At 44.3% G+C, this 17,272-nt stretch overlaps 1 protein-coding gene across 2 annotated transcripts in view; it reads left to right on the top strand.

Moving 5' to 3' along the window:
• The window catches only part of LOC146830123 (dynein regulatory complex protein 1-like), a 236,881-nt gene that overhangs the window by 212,345 nt on the left and 7,264 nt on the right, over positions 1–17,272 (top strand). Inside the window, exons 15-16 of one of the 2 annotated variants that reach the window (XM_085604350.1) lie at positions 4,350–4,487; positions 12,329–12,431. In XM_085604350.1, the coding sequence (XP_085460476.1) occupies positions 4,350–4,487; positions 12,329–12,431 (241 nt within the window). The remainder of the gene's footprint in view (positions 1–4,349; positions 4,488–12,328; positions 12,432–17,272) is intronic. The other variant, XM_085604351.1, reaches the window with a different exon arrangement.

The raw sequence follows: 17,272 nt of genomic DNA on the forward strand, positions 1-17,272 counted from the left end.
ACCGACGGGAGTAAATTCCTTTTCAGAGGCAATGGTATAAGATATCAAAGCCCAATTGTTGGCGGACATATATATTGTGTCCTAAAGATTTCACCCCATTGCAGTTAATAATAGGAAATCTGCACCCAGAGGGTGATATTTTTAACTGTATTTAGGCCATGATATTTATGTCACAGGGTATTTTTGATTGTCTGACATACGACCAGTCTAGGGTAGGAAAGAAAACACCGCTGTGTTCAACTTGGTATAGAAGAGGTTTCGCTTCAGAGGAAAATGTGTCCTCTTTTGAGATAAAAAAAGTGAAATATTCTAAAACATAATTCTGCATAATGTACCTATTGAAAGAGCTGTCTGAGTACATAATACCATTTGGAGCACCCCTGAAAATCTACACCTGTCATTGATTCTGGGATTCTGTGTGCTGTGTGTGGGGTATTTACTCCAAATTGTTTCTCACTGTTCAAGGCCAGCCCTGTGCATCAGGCCTTTCGTTTCTATAAATCGTAGCTGCACTTGATACATGCTGCTTGTGCGTGTCTCTCCATTCTGATGGCTACTTCTAACCGCAGATTCCTCACCTTTAGAATATCCCCAGGTGCCACATTAATTCCGGACATTTTCATAGTAGTTCTCCCACACACTGCTAGGAGAGAGTCCCATGCGGCTCTGTGTTGGCTTCGTTACGCCCCAGAAGTGATGGAGTGGAGACACTTATCAGTGCCACTCACCCTGCACGCTGATGCTTGATACTGCCACTGATACAGGGTTGAGTCTCCAGTGGAGGAGAGTGCTACGATTGCTATAGGAATCAGACGTGCTGTTGAGGTCCTGGACCTACAGCTACCTTCTAATGAAGTTAAGACAAGCATCCTTACGTAATGTCTCAAACCTGGGCCTGCTTGCTCTAAGCCCATTCTCCCATTCAACAAAGCCCTAAGTGACACTCTTATGGGCACTAGGTCTAAACCCCAATATTCTTACACTGCACCCTACCACTCTTGAGAGTTTAGTGGTCCAAGCTACCAGCAGCAAGGTAAATTCTACTTCTTTCTCCATAACCCACTCTACCCGACAGGGAGTCATAAAGGATTGAAGTGTTTGGGAAACAAATGTCCCCTTTGACCAGCCTAGCCCTAAGGTCGATCAATGCAGTTTGCGTACTATGCCGTTACATGCACATTCTCTTGGACACAGCCAACTAGATCTTGCCAGCAGTCCTGGAAGAGTTTAGGGCCTCCTTGGTTGAAACCATTCAGGATGGTCAGGATGTCGCCAACGATGTGATTTGGGCTAGTCTGGATACTACAGATTGTTTGGGGTGAGCTGTCAGAACTAGAGTGGGCTCCGTCGCCAAATGTGGATGCGATCCACAGATTCTTTTTATAGATGTGCCAAGCTAATTTCACCCTGGTGTGCTATAGGGAAAGCTAGACCACAGTAGTTTATTTGGGCCTTTCGACCCATGCGCAATCGTTTCCTCATCAGTTTCAGTCCTTCCAAGGCTACTCCAGAGGTGTAGTGTATAATAAATACCAGTCCCTCCCAAACCCTGCTGCAGTCACCTCAACCTTTTGTGGCTGGGATGAGTATCAGACAGAGAACATGCAGGTCACCGGGGGCACCGATCTTCTCAGCCCCCCCTCCCTTGCGGCATGAGCCTTAGCTTGCCCTTCGTGGAGCACAACCACCCTGTGGGAGGCCGAATACAACATTTTCTCTCGGGGTGGCAGTCCATCACATCCGTCAGGTGAGTCCTCCAGACGTCAAGCAGCGCTGTGCCCTTCTGTTTCTGCCCCATCACACTTTCTGCCCACTTCAGAGCAGCTTATAGAGGAACACATATCCACCTTACGGAAGAGGTGTGTGATCTACTGTTTAAAGGGGCCATCAGAGAGTGACAGCCTTGAAAATATGGGCCAGTTGTTACTCCCACTCTTTCGTTGTGCTGAAAAAGGATGGAGGCTATCGTCCTATTTTAAATCTTCGCCCTCAGATTGCCTTCCTCCTGAAGGAAAAATTCAGAATGCTCACACTGAACCAGGCTCCTTTCCACATTGGGCAACCCATCACTCCTGACCCTCAAAAGAAGAGGATAGACTCCATCGGCAGAACCCAAAAGAGCTTCAAGCTTTTACATCGATTGCACCAAGGATCATTGGGTTGAGGGTCAGCATTTTGTGGAGGTTCTCTGTAGCCAAGAAAAGTATGGTGGAAAAGAAAAAAGCTTTGTCAAGGTGTTGCAGTGATTTCCTCAGGAACAGAACTATGCTTGGGACCATACACCATTGGCATGTAAGGACTGAGTGACCATACCACCTCCTTATCTATGAGCTCAAGTCCGACTGGCTATAGTGCCTCACTTGCCCTCTTAATCTTTCCAGAGAAACAAGTGAGTTAGCACACCAGAACACAACACTCTTGACCCTATCTGGCATCGCGGTAACAGGACACACCCTCCCGCTCTCTCACTCGTACTTGTCCACAATAAGATAAACAAGAGACACAAAGGAAGTTTAGAATATTCATTCAAACTATTGTGTCCTGAAATGCAGTATTTGGGCCACAATTAGAAAACAAATGCATACTATAAATACTGTTAGCATGGGCAATAACCCATATATCATAAAAAGCCCTGTCATGTTATAAAACAGAATATCCTAAACCCCCCTCCCTTTCTACTGAAGCTGAATGATTATATATCAAAGATCTCTGGGATGAGCGGCGTACCCCGTATGTTAGCATTCATAGATGGATGTTCTTTATCTTGGTTGACTTAGCAGTCTTGCCCTAGAACCTTAGCTCCGTGTGTTAGCATAAACTCGTGTGCTCAGTTATATGACAAGACATGTGCTTACCAACAGCAGCTGCCATCTCGTGTTGTGTTTAGGTGCTAGTGCCTGGCCAGAAAGAATAGCAAGGGGCATTGTTGTTTGAACTTGTCTTTGGTGTTCAGACTAAATCCCAGGAAAAGAACCGAACACGAAACATATGCAGGTTCTTTGTGAAAGTACAGTGTCACACAAAAGAAAGCATGTTTAAATAGTAAAGTGTGCAAAAGAAAATGCGGTCAACAGAGTGCACAATTAGGCTAATATAGGGAAGACTGCAATGGGCCATGCAGGAAACACATGACAATGATAAATAGTCCTTTCTATTAAGATCTGGTTGCATTGGCCAAAATGCAGCTTCCGGAAGGACTGACGGCCCATTCCACTAGCTCCAAGGCTGCCACCACTTCAATGGCACGTGGAGTGTTTGTTCTTGACATCTGTCAGGCCTCAACGTGTGCATCAGTGCACATGTTCACGAAGCACCACTGCCTTGACAGCTAGATGCAATAGGAAGGCATTTTTGCCTGTTGGGTCTTGCAGGACATTTTAGTCTGAGCCCACTCCACAGACCCCCACCTTGGGCAGTACTGCTTTGCTATCTATTCTAAAGGTGAGGAATCTGCGATAGTTAGTATCACTCAGAAGAGGGGAGAGGATGTGGCCTAATGGCTAGGGCAGTCGACCTCAAATCTGGGGGCCGGGTTTGAGTCTCGGCAACGACGCTCTACATCCCGTGGTTCTGGGCAAATCACGTAATCTCCCCGTGCCTATCAAAAATGAATGTATCCTTATGTAACGCAACTGGTGCTCATGTAGAGCACTCTGATACCTTCGGGTCAAGGTCACGATATATAAAACTCTGAGGGAAAAAAAACATTTTACTTACCTTTAGAGCTTTCTGGTAGATACTCTAACCCCAGATTCCTTAATGCCTTCCCACCTCCCTGTTCTGTTGAGGGGTCTTGTTTTACTATCTAAATAGTCACAAATTAAAGATATGCACACTGATTCCTGATTCATCCAAGGGCGTGGAAAGAGTCCAGCACAGTGGAGGCTCTTATATGAGGCTGGGCTCTCTGACTTCTGTGGTGGAATAAACTCAATGGGGAGCCGCTCGACACCACCTAGCAGCGGCAGGGAGCCCTACACCTAGCAGCGTGAGGAAGCCCTACACCTAGCACTGTGAGGGAGCCCTACACCTAGCAGCTGGAGGGAGCCCTACTATGAAAACGTCCGGCTCTAGTCTGGCACCTGGGGATGTTTCAAAGGTGAGGGATCTGTGGTCAGATAGAAAGAGCGATGCCAAAGGTAAGTAACTTGTTCTTTTTCTTGTTCATGGCTGTTGCTGGCTACACTGTGGTCTAATGTTTAGATTCCTAGACAGGTCAGTCTATTTTCTTGAAGCTGGAGTCTTTCCTTTTAAAATAGGTTTTTGTAGTTGATTAAGTTTTCTCTGGGGCTTTTATTGTCTGGTGTTGTGTTAAAAGATATTAATTTTTTTCACCTTTTCCTGGCTAGTGATGCCCATTCCCGCTCAAGGATGCAGGCACGGGATTGCAGTGGAGACGCAGAATTCTGGCACGCAATGGCCCATGTCATTCCAGAGTCACGGCTGAAGGTTTGGGATGCACTGGAGTCTGCAATGCTCAAGTACTAGTAAGTTCTCTGAACATTTGCTTAATCACGTAACATGTTAATCTTCTGTATTTTATTTAGGGTGTATACAATAATTAGTTTTGTTGTAGAAATGTTTGATGCCTGTGGTATCACCCAAAACCTTTATTGTTAAAAGTACCCACAGCTCAGACCTTCACATTAAGTAATAAATATTTGTCACTCAATAATCAAGATCCCAGGAGCAATGCTCTCTAGGGCCACCATCAGGCATTCTTTGTCTGTCACAGGATTCGAAACTGAAAAAGCCTCCTTGCACCCGCCTCTCATTCCATAACATGGTAAACCGTGAGGCGAAATCTACTCTGAAGGGAACAAAATCCCACCTGTGTGTATGTGCTCTAACTTTGCACCACATTTGTCTTAATTGTGGCAGCCAACAGCCAATGTGCTTCCTCTAAGGCATAAACTATGGACCGCCCTCAGTTGTTGTTTTTCACCAATCACTGTGGAGGAAACGTTTCAGAGGCGGTCTTTAAACAGGCCATTTCCTCCACATGTTACGCCCGGTGGATCCATGAGGATGTGGGCGAATGTTTGTTTTCAGTGAGGAGCCTCTGATCCTCCTGCATTCGTTGTTTTAAATCCCACAGTCCATTTCAAACAGCGCCATCTTTGTGGCCCGGCTGTTCCCTGGGTGCACTGGTAACCGTGGCCCAAGTGGCACACATTGGTGCAGTGAACAGCTACAGTAACTGCAGCTTTTGCATCTGTCTTTTCAGGGGGCTTGTCTGTAGCTCTGCTATTAGTCGGGCCTGCTCTGTAGGGATATTATTCATTTATGAGGTGGTAACTCCTAAACTCTCCAAGGTTTGTGAGTAGAATTTTCATAAATATTTGTAGGACCAGAAGCAGAAAAGAACATTTCACTTCTCTCTTAATAAAAAATGCTACAGTTTGGGTACTCATTCCCAGTACCTGTTTCATCCATAGAGACTCTTCAGGGCTTGCAGAAGGTGCCCACCTCGCACGCCCTTTCATTGGGTGCCCTCCTGGAGTTTTGTGAGCATGTGGATGTGTGATAGCGGAGGAGGGCACAGGGTTTTGGCCATTGAAATATCAGTTCATCCAGTTGTGAATTTTCTATGTAGAGGTCTCCCAGCTCCCGTTGTTTCGGCGACTTAGCCTGAACTTGATCCCTTGAGGTCTTTTCTAAAGGCAGACGCAGGAGAGCTCTGTACGGTAGCATGGAAGACCCTTTCTTTAGAGAGGCTCCATTTCCACTAGGAGCCGTCATAGACTTAGGGACTGATTTAGATCTTGGTGAGACTACTGTCGTTCCGCCGCGGTGGCGGTTTGAAGTACTCCGTTGAGCTGATGGCGTTCCACCCACGTATTTAGATGTGGCATCAACAAACTGTTTCCCTTCGTGCCGGCAGTCTCCTCTGCTGGCTAATAGTACTCCATCACTCTCAAGCTGGCAGGTTTACGCTGATCCAATTTACATTTACCTGTTGTGCGGGTGTTGTCCTGGCAGATGATTCCTGATGGAGTGAGTCCCTGCTAGTGTGGAGACAGGTAAGTACTACTTATTTTTGCCTCGCTACACATGTATGTTATGAGTGGGTCAAAATGTATATGTAGTCAATGTGAAATGTCCTTTATTTTACATATAGCACAGTACACCAACAGCATACACACAGCATTGAATGTACACCCACAGGCAACACAAGCACAACACCCACAACCACCACCACCACCAAATAAATATATTTTTAAGTGTCAATACAGGTGTGTACATTTTACCACGATAAGTTGTAAGATGAACACTTATGCATAACACACAAAAAATTGCATGTAAGGGCAATGTAAAAATGCACGAGACTAAAGCAAATGTTATCACATGATTCATTGTGAGACAATGACACAAAAGTCTACCTTAGATTCCGGCGACGTCGGGTTTGATTAGTCTCGCGGTCAAGTAGCAGCAGCACAGGAAGGACCTGGACAAAGATGGGAATGGAAGTGGGAAGCTGAAAAAAAGCAATTTTTCACCTCTTTTTCTTTGATTCCACCAACTCGAGTTTGGAGGTTTCCCCACCACAGTTGCCTTGGCGGAAAGGCACATCGTAATCAGCACAGCTGTCATCTTGGGGGGCCTACCTCCGACAGCTGCTTTTGCCTATGACGACGTTAATGTGGGCGGAAGATTCTGGCGGAGACTGCAGGATTATCAATCAACCAGGGAGTTATAAGTGCGCTACTCACCCGTGAGGGTCTCAAGTCGCTGAAGGGAGGGGGGATCCGCAGGTCTGTTCAGCCGAAGAGCCAGGTCTCGAGGGTACTTCCTGAAGATGTTCAGGGAAGGGGTGTGTCTGATGTCTGCCGGTAGTTTGTTCCAGGTCTTAGCTGCAATGTGAGAGAAGGATCTTCCACCTGCTCTGGCTCTGTGGATGCGTGGGGGTTCAGCAAGTGCGAGGTTGAAGGATCGGAGGTTTCTTTTGGGTACGTGGAAGTTGATTCTGTCATTGAGGTATTTGGGTCTGTTGTTGTGTAGGCATTTGTAGTTGTGAGTGAGGATTTTGAAAGTGACTCTTTTCTCCACTGGGAGCCAGTGGAAACTTCATAGGTGTTGGCTGATGTGTTCGTGTCGGGGGATGCCAAGGACGAGTCTGGCGACGGTGTTCTGTATTGTCTGGAGTTTGCAGAGTGGGGACTTGTTGATGCCGGTGTAGAGTGCGTTTCCATAGTCTAGTCTGCTGGTGATGAGTGCATGGGTGACTGTCTTCCTTGACTCAGGGGGGATCCACTTGAAGGTCTTACCTAGGATGCAGTGGGTGTTGAAGCAGCTGGAGGTGACGGCGTTGACCTGTCGGTTCATGGTGAGTGATGAGTCGAGTACAATGCCGTGGTTTTTGGCGTGGTCTGAGGGGGTCGGTGGGCTTCCAAGGGCGGTCGGCCATAGACCTCCATAGGTCTTTCCTCCATAGACCCTCCAACATCAAAATACAGCGGTCTTACTGGCAAGATGGCAGGTGGGGAAATTGTCAGAAAAACGCTGGTAGGACCAGATCCGCCACAATCAAAATAAGGCTCTAAAGCTTCTGAGGCCCAGAGATGTCGACCTGAGGCAGAAGATATAAAGAAAGTCGGGCAAAGATCTTAATCCTCTCCTGCAACACCATGAGCTCCTGCCAGCCCCAGAGCTAGGCCACTCTGCACCCATGGTGTGGGTGGAGCAGAGAACAAGGAGAAACCTGAAGAGGAGCTGGAAACTGTACCACATCGTCCTGGGAATGAGAGCTGCTGAGAATGTTGGTGGAGATGCTGAGATCATGGACACATTCTTTCCTATTAGTTCTGTCCTAGTAATTACTTTCTCAGCTCCTACAGTCCATGCTTTCAACCGTATCACCTTAATATACATCTCTCAGCATTGCACCCCCAGATTCTCAGCACCTGCTCTCAATCCTGGTCATCTATACCAATAAATGGTGTCTTCCTTGACCCCCATCAGATGGGTGTCACAGACTACTGTAGCCAACATGCTCCATATATCTCTGCCCCGATGTTTGTCTATACAGAAGCCAACCTGCCATAAACCCCAGAGCTGAGGCTGCCACCTCATAGAAACAATACCTGCAGCAGCCCTGCCCCAGGACAACACTGGGTGGAAATTTGATTCAACGCTCAATCAGAGCTTGGAAAAGTAACCGATGCTGCAGTCTGTGCCTGAAAATAACCCTGAAGAGCAGGAAAATCTCTCACCTAGTTGAGGCTGAGTTCTTTATTTATAATGTGGCCCGCTGTCCTTTGCAGCATGACTCACATACCACATAAACCACATCTTAAAAAGAGATCAGGGGGGGAGATGGTGGAAGGTACCGGTATATAGAGAGTACTGTGTTTGCTTTTCTTTTTCAATAAAATGCAGTAACGTTTTTTAGAAAAGCTTTAAAAGAAGGAGTTTATTTATGTTCATTCACTTTATATACCATGACTAGGAAACAAATAGCCCTGGTGTGCTTGCATGATGTGGCTAATTAAGAATATTCAGTAAAACAATAAACCAAGATACACAGTATAAACTGCGCTTAACACAAGAGGCGCAGTGAAATCACGAACATCTTGAGGACGTTTAGCTTCACCACCATGACTGATCGGAGCTGGTTCTCAGAAACCGCTGAAAAAGCTTGTTTCCAGGCTCTTCCGAACTTTCAGCTGGCACATGACAGGGCTAACTTATTCTACAAAATAAGTGCCAGTAGAGATAAGCATATCTAGCCTTTACCAAGCGTTGGCCCCCAAACCAGGAGCAGCTTCAGAGCTGCCGAGCGCAGGGATCTCCAGAGCGGCGTGTAAAGGATTGGCTTAGTTTAGTCTAGTAGTGAGGACTCACCTGACCACCATCACTTTCAGGATAAATGGGTGAATTTTGTTGAGCATTTAAAGATGAGGTGTCATTTGGACCCCATGACTGAATCCAAGGAGATAACGGCAGGTTCGCAACAGCGTCCTTTTCACGAAATGTAATCCATCAAATATAGTCTTCAGGACACTGAGACCTTCGGCGTAACAATTGAACTTCAACCTGTTTTCACTCATTGGAAGGATGGGCAGAGCTAAGGAGCCTCAGTCAGCAATGGTCTGCAGGTCATTCCATGGGGAGAACAGAAGTATGACTGAAACACATACAGGTGATGGTGATAGTGAAATTTAACAGGAAACGAAAGCCAGTGGATTTTGCTTCTAAAGAAGGACTCCTAGTCAACAATCAAAACGGAGAGCTGGAAGAAACAGCAAAGGCTGCATGTCCAGGATCAGAAAATGGTCCATTTTAAAACATGATAAGTAATGCATCTACAGATGGTGCGTCATTTCTAATCAGGGTCTGGCAGTGCCACTGGAATATTGTGCAGAAGGGGAAGGTGCATTTCCAGATCCCTCTTGATGGACAGATGGACCCGCTCTATGAACACCTCAGTTTGAATCATGGCCCTGATGTTTGGTACTGAGAACCCCAGTACAATGCTTGCCGTCACAGAACCAGGGTTGACACCAATGGACGTCACAGCGGCACTTTCGAAATCTGCCGTGTTGAGTGTCAGGCTTTGGGTTGCTGGTCCAATTGAAGCTTGAACAAATGTCATGTGAGGGCCATGTTCGTCTTGGGGAAGAGCTCGACTTAACTCTCAAGAATCCCAAAAACAACAGGCCAGGCAAGATCAATGGGCCAGTAATGACATTACGTAAGGATTCTTCTGTCTCACCCAGAAAAGACAAAGGAATGGATCAATGATGGTAATATCCCGATCTTTTCATCTCACCTGGACAAATCCCAAGCAGCATCAACAGCCAGAGCAAAAGTAATATCTCAATCTTTCTATCTCACTGAGATAACTCCCTAGCGAGGTCATTGACGGCCTGAGCATCATTAATATCCCGCTACTTCTGGTTCACTGAGATAAGACCCTAGCGAGATCAACGAGGACGTGAGCATCAGTAATATCCTGATCTTTCTGAGTTACCGAGATAAGACCCTAGCGAGATCATTGAATGTCTGAGCATCAGTAGTATCCTGATCTTTCTGAGTTACCGAGATAAGACCCTAGCGAGATCATTGAATGTCTGAGCATCAGTAATATCCTGATTCTTCTATCTCGCGAGATAAGACCCTAGCGCGATTATTGAAGGCCTGAGCATCAGTAATATCCAAATCCTTCTATCTCACCAGGATGAGACCCTAACGAGATCATCCAGGGTCTGAGCATCAGTAATATCCTGATCTTTCTGAGTTACCGAGATAAGACCCTAGCGAGATCATTGAATGTCTGAGCATCAGTATTATCCTGATCTTTCTGAGTTACCGAGATAAGACCCTAGCGAGATCAACGAGGACGTGAGCATCAGTAATATCCTGATCTTTCTGAGTTACCGAGATAAGACCCTAGTGAGATCAACGAGGACGTGAGCATCAGTAATATCCTGATCTTTCTGAGTTACCGAGATAAGACCCTAGCGAGATCAACGAGGACGTGAGCATCAGTAATATCCTGATCTTTCTGAGTTACCGAGATAAGACCCTAGCGAGATCATTGAATGTCTGAGCATCAGTATTATCCTGATCTTTCTGAGTTACCGAAATAAGACCCTAGCGAGATCATTGAATGTCTGAGCATCAGTATTATCCTGATCTTTCTGAGTTACCGAGATAAGACCCTAGCGAGATCATTGAATGTCTGAGCATCAGTAATATCCTGATCTTTCTGAGTTACCGAAATAAGACCCTGGCGAGATCATTGAATGTCTGAGCATCAGTATTATCCTGTTCTTTCTGAGTTACCGAGATAAGACCCTGGCGAGATCATTGAATGTCTGAGCATCAGTAATATCCTGATTCTTCTATCTCGCAAGATAAGACCCTAGCGGGATCATCGAGGGCCTAAGCATCAGTAATATACTGATTTTTCTATCTCGCAAGATAAGACCCTAGCGAGATCATTGAATGTCTGAGTATCAGTAAACTTCTGTCTCACCGGGATGAGACCCTAGCGAGATCATCGAAAGGCTGAGCATCAGTAATATCCTGATTCTTCTATCTCGCATGATAAGACCCTAGCGAGATCATCGAGGGCCTGAGCAGCAGTAATATCCCGATCCTTGTATCTCACCGGTATATGACCCTAGCGAGATCATTGAATGTCTGAGCATCAGTAATATCCTGATTCTTCTATCTCGCAAGATAAGACCCTAGAGAGATCATTGAGCATCTGAGAATCATAAATATCACGATCCTTCTATCTCACCATGACAAGACCCTAGCGAGATCGTGGAGGGCCTGAGCAACAGTAATATCCCGATCCTTGTATCTCACCGGTATATGACCCTAGTGAGATCATTGAAGGCCTGAGCATCAGTAATATCCAAATCCTTCTAGCTCACCAGGATGAGACCCTAGCGAGATCATCGAGGGTCTGAGCATCAGTAATATCCTGATCCTTCAACCTGATTCAGGAAATAACCCCGGCAGGATCTACGAGAGCCTTAACAACAGTAACATCCTGATCCTTAGAATCAGTGTGAACAGTGACCTAGATTGAGTGTTGTTGGCTCATGCCACACTATCTGAGCAAATAACCTATTGCCAGGGCCACTGGAATTATGCAATTGTGCGGCTACAGCATTTTTTTACATAATTTTGGATCCCCCACATTTGCCACATAATCCATCACCTGCTGCATAATCGGCAGATTTTACCAAAAAAATAGTTTCTAGCGTAAATGGTTCAAAAGTTACTGAAAATGCAGCGACACATGTTACCGAGCAGTGGAAGGCCCTTTGTAAAGGTTGACTGGTAACCGTTCTGTTGTTTATGGGTATGTTTGTGTTAAACTGGTACTGATTAGGTGCAAGCTATGCCTAGACAGTGTTAACAAGTGGACAAAAATAGTGAAGTAATACTATCAGAACAGCATTATTTGCATTTTCTTGCCACATAATTTGGTCAACCCTGCCGCATAATTTGGCACTCTTCCTGCCGCATAATTCCAGTGGCCCTGCCTATAGCTGCCAAGAATAACCCTTAATAGGTTCAACTCACCCCCTCAAGCGAGAGGAGTCTTTGGCACTCTTGATCATTGCACTAGTGTCGGAGCGCTAGTAAAGGACAGATACTCACATGATATCTGCTCAGGACCCACAGGAATTCCTGGACTTGGGCAAAAGTCATCACGTTGCCCCTTTCCCTAACGTGTTACATCCCACACATATAAACATACAGAAAGACTCATTTTCTTTCATCTGTCTATGTTCATTGTATTAGTTGTACAACTCCCCCTATTAAAGATGGTGAAACTCTTATTTGCCCTTTTTGTTTTTGAAAGTGATGTCTTGTCGGCACGGGCGCAGCTGGGGAATGAAACGGCAAGCCTGGCGCAGCAGAACTCCGAACTTCGTGTTCTGCTCCATCAGTATCTCAACTCCAAGGTGAGGACCAGGGCATGCCACTCTTGTGAGACTCCTGATACTTCTGAAATACCCCATTCAATTATAATATCTGTTGTCATAGAGCTGTGAGTAGGCAACATTATTTTAACCACTGCTAAAGAACAGAAGAGAGCTTGAATGTTTGCAATTTAAAAGTGAGGTCTTGCCTCGTTTTGTGTACAAGTACCTGTTCTGGAGGTTTAGGGGAGGGTTGTGCAACCAAGCTATGCAGGATTGTTCCTGTTATTGTAACTGAACCTCAGTAGAATTCATATTTCGTTCTCCTTTTAAGGCATTGTTCTCTGTCTATTGTGTGCTGGCAATCCAAAACCTAAATTCAGGACCGTTTATATATGAAATCATGTCCTTTAAACAGAAATGTGAATAGAACTGTTACATAGAAGCTCTTCATGACCTCTCGCTACAGAGCATTACCTTTACAGAGAAGCCAGTTTAGAAAACATTATGGAGAAACACATTTACGGAGAAACCTTGGCTACAGGTAACGTCATTAAAGAAAAATACCATTACACAGAGACTGTTGCAAGAAAAGGCATTACAGAGAAATAGATCTAGAGAGAATCTATATAAGAAAGAAATCATTGTAGAGAAAAACCTTTACAGATACATTAGTACAAGAAAATGCTTTACAAACAAATAACATTACAAATAAACTGTGAAAAAAGTTTATTAAAAAACCATCTACAGAGAATCCGCAATAAGAAAATTAACTATATAGAAACGCGTTTATAGAGAGACGACTATCAGAAAAAACATTGTAGAGAACTACATTTACAGATAAACTTCAAGAAGAAAAAACATTATAAGAAATACCTCTACAGAGAAATTAATGTCATTACAGAGAGATGGCTTTACAAACAAACCACTACTGAAAACAACTATAGCAAAATACCTTTAAACATTATGGAAAAATACAGCGAAATAACTATACAAAGAAATACCTCCAAGAAAAGTTGTAACAGAGAAATCCCTCGAAGTAGAGACCACTGTAAGCACAGTCATTACAGCCAAGTATCTTTACAGTGCACCACTGTAAGAAAAACATTACAGAGAAACCAGTACCTGTTGCCCTAAGTGTGCGGGTATGCCCAGACATGGGTCCCGTGCTCACTGTGCCACTGGAACCAAGCTACACCCGACTGACGAGCCCCAGTCGGGATGCCACTGGTCCCGGGTTGCTTGTGTTCTGGTTCAGAGAAGGCCCGGCAGATCAGGATGGGGTGTCCCTTTTGGAGAAGGGTCAAGACTGATTTGCAACTGTTTGGGTTCAAACTGAGGTGGCACAGTGGGCATAAATCGTGGACTGGAGTGCAGCCCGAGCAATTGCCCGTGGCTAGTATAAATTCAGGTATTCCATCCATCACGTTGTTGTTGCAGTTGAGTTCAACGTGCCATCCATGGAAGGAGGCGACATCAAATTGTGAAAGTGAGCAACGGGCTAGCTGAAGGGATCCATATCAACTTCGATGCAAAGCAGCACGGGGCCAGGGAGGGATGGGCATAGAGTGACTTTTATTTGTATCTCTACTACATTAGGATCATGGTAATACGGCTGTGCATATCCTTGTCAAGTGTCCTTGCTGGTGCCAGTGCTGCGCCAGGAGTTAGTAAAAGGCAACACATGCACTAGGTGTGCACTGTATGGGCCTGCTAATGGGATACTTACAGACAATACAGCCCCTCCTCAGAGGCAGATTTACAAGTGTTTGCCAAACTCTCCTTTACTCATCACACATTCCATTTTAAGACACTTGAAGGTTTTCCTGCTTTTTTAATCAATCACTTTGTCCAATTTTGAGACCCCAGCTGTGTCCCATTTCTTAAAGCCTTCTAACCAAGATACTTCCTCTCGTCAGTTCGCAGTCCGCAGAAGAGTTCTCCTCGATTTACTGGTCTCTGCGCCCAATGAGATTGGTAGCCTGTTTCTACATCTCAGTAGCCAAGCTACTGTTGCGGACGTTGAGGTGCCAGCTTTACATCGCCCATATTCAGTCAGTCAGTCAATAATTTTATTCTACTTTTCTCTATAAAAGTACACATCATACATAATACGAAAATTCTAAATTCATTATAAAAATTACAGGCAAAAATTCATAGTAAAGTGTCTTGTCAAATATTGTTGGACAAAAACAGCGGTATTAAAATACAAACCGTAAAGAAAAACGATAAAATTCAATACAATTTCCTAATTATCATGGTATTTTGTATAATATTAAAGGCTGCAAAGGAAGTTATAAATCCTTAAGACCTTATTTGTAACTTCTAATGCCTTCTGACTGACAAATCAGGAGTAAAAACCTTAGGTGTGCTGACTTATATAGTGTACAAAATAACATAAAGCGCATAGCGCTTCAAGCAGAAATATTGTCACACAAGCATTTTGGAAGTTTGGAAAACCAGCTGCCCTGTTGTGGGAAAGCCACCAGAAAATGCCCGATGCCTAATCGATGACGAGTGAGATCAAGGGCCTCATGTAGGAAGCCAAATACCGGTCGGTAGCGGCCGAAATTCGGTAAATATCCCGTTACCGACCAGTATTTAGGCATTTGCGATGTAGGGGGCTGATTTTCTGGATTCGGTACTTACCGAATCGGAAATTAAGAAACCGAATCCAGAAATCATATGTAGGGAGCACTCTAAAGAGTGAAAATCAGTATTAAGAATTTGTTATTTACCACCAAATACAGGTTAGTGATAAATAACGAATACCTTGCAAAAAGTAATATTTTGCAGATTTAAGAGTGCCATGTGGCAGACATACATGCCCTTAGGGCATGTATGTGCGCCACATGTGCACACATGCAAGATTCAGGGGTGCAACAGGGTGTCAATGTGACACCCTGCCACCCTTGAATATGCTCCCCCCATTACCGAATCGGTATTTACCGAATCGGTAATGAGGCATACCTTCCCATTGATTCCTATGGGCCTCCAGGCCCATAGGAATCAATGGGAAGGTATGCCTCATTACCGAATCGGTAAATACCGATTCATAATTACCGAATTTTTCCGATTCGGTAACATTTACCGAATTATTATCTACATCACATTTACCGATTCATAAATACCGAATCGGTAAAATTCGGTATTTATGAATCGGTAAATGTGATGCTACCTACATATGGCCCCAAATCTCTGCTGGGGTGAGCAGGTCCAAGTGAAGCGCAGTTCCGTTCTTAGAGTGGTGAGTAGGGCATTATGATGTACGTTTGTCGTCATGGACTCTGACTGCAATTAACGTTATCCCTAAAATCGAAGAAAAGTAACAGAGCCTGGGGTACTCAAACATTTGGTGACTCCTCTGCCGTTGAAGGTGTTTCACATAGTAAAGCCATGGGATGCTATCGATATTTTCAAAGGCAATGCAACCCTCCAGAATAAGCCTAGAAAAGGATGTGTCTGGTGCATAACAGACCTTAAGCCAAACCAATAAACAGGTCATTTTTAAGGTGTCCTCAATATAATTCAACCCTAGTTCTTTCTGGCAAATGTGGGTTGCGGTGCTCGTAAGTACAGAAAAAAGCCTACTTAAAAAGCTATTTTCAATCCTCTGTATTTTATGTGAATTTGTGTGTCCCAAGACTCCTGCCCCCATAAGTGCCCATTGGGATACTTTTGCATTTGTATAATCGCAACATTTCCTATATAGGTTTATGGCATAGTTTTGTAGCAAACCTAATGATTGCATAATTTGCACGTTCAGGCGATTGAGAGCTCTGATTTATTAGAAACCCCCATCTCATATTGGAGTCAAAAGGGACACCTAAGTAATTAAAAGTATTCATCTTAACTAGTTTTTTCCCATCTATGGTGTGTACACCCTTGTTTTTGAATTTTTTGGGCCACTAATCATTACAGCAATTTAGACAAATAAACTTTTAAACCATGTTCCTTCATAAAATCATTAAAAGCATCTAATGTTTGCAAGCCATTTATAGTTCTTGTCAGAAGAACGGCGTCATCTGCATTTAAAAGAACAGGTACTGAAAGTTTCCCGACCCGTGGCAAGTCTTACCCTCTGTTCAAGAGGTATTTTTCTAAATCGTTTATATAAAGCATAAACAAGAATGGAGCTAGTGTGTCACCTTGTCTACCCCTTCTGTTAGAAGGTGTCGGGAAAAACACTCCCCACGTGGTGTATGGCATCCTTCTACTGTTGTGTCTTGGTACAAGCGTCTCAATAAGTCCACCAATGCAACTTCAATTCCCATTTTCTCCAGCAAAGAACATAGCTTTGCACGGTTTAGTGTCAAAGGCACAGTCGAGGTACATGAAGGCCACATACAACAAGCCACTCCAGGGTTTGACATATTTTCCCACCAACAGGGCACATTTAACCACTACCCTACTGCAGCCAGGCTGGGTCTAAAACCATATTGTACATCAGTTAAAATACTGGTTTGTTCTGCATAGACCTCCAATCTGTAAAAGAGGATACAGTCTAGTCTATTCATGGTTGAATCGATCGATGAAACTGGCCGATAACAATTTGGCAAGTTTCTATTGCGTTTTTTATAAATCGGGACTATTATTGCCTCACGCCAAGAAACAGGCACTTGCTCCCTAATCGCTGGTCGGAAGACTTTTGGAAGCAGTGGGGCCCACAAAGTTACATTATGGTTAAAAACATCCACCGGCAACACCGTCTGGACCTGGAGCTTCACCTACAACACTCTCGTTAAGAACGTTTGCAACATCATCAATTTCAATAGAATAACTTAGCCCTTAACCTCGTTGTTTAGTTGAAAATGCTCTTCATCCCAAAAAAATCAAAATTTTTATCTGAGGCAAATACTTTTTCAAAGTTTGCTACTCATGAA

Source organism: Triturus cristatus, chromosome 5_1 (genome assembly GCF_964204655.1).
Source record: "Triturus cristatus chromosome 5_1, aTriCri1.1, whole genome shotgun sequence".
In the NCBI taxonomy this organism is placed as follows: Eukaryota; Metazoa; Chordata; class Amphibia; order Caudata; family Salamandridae; genus Triturus; species Triturus cristatus.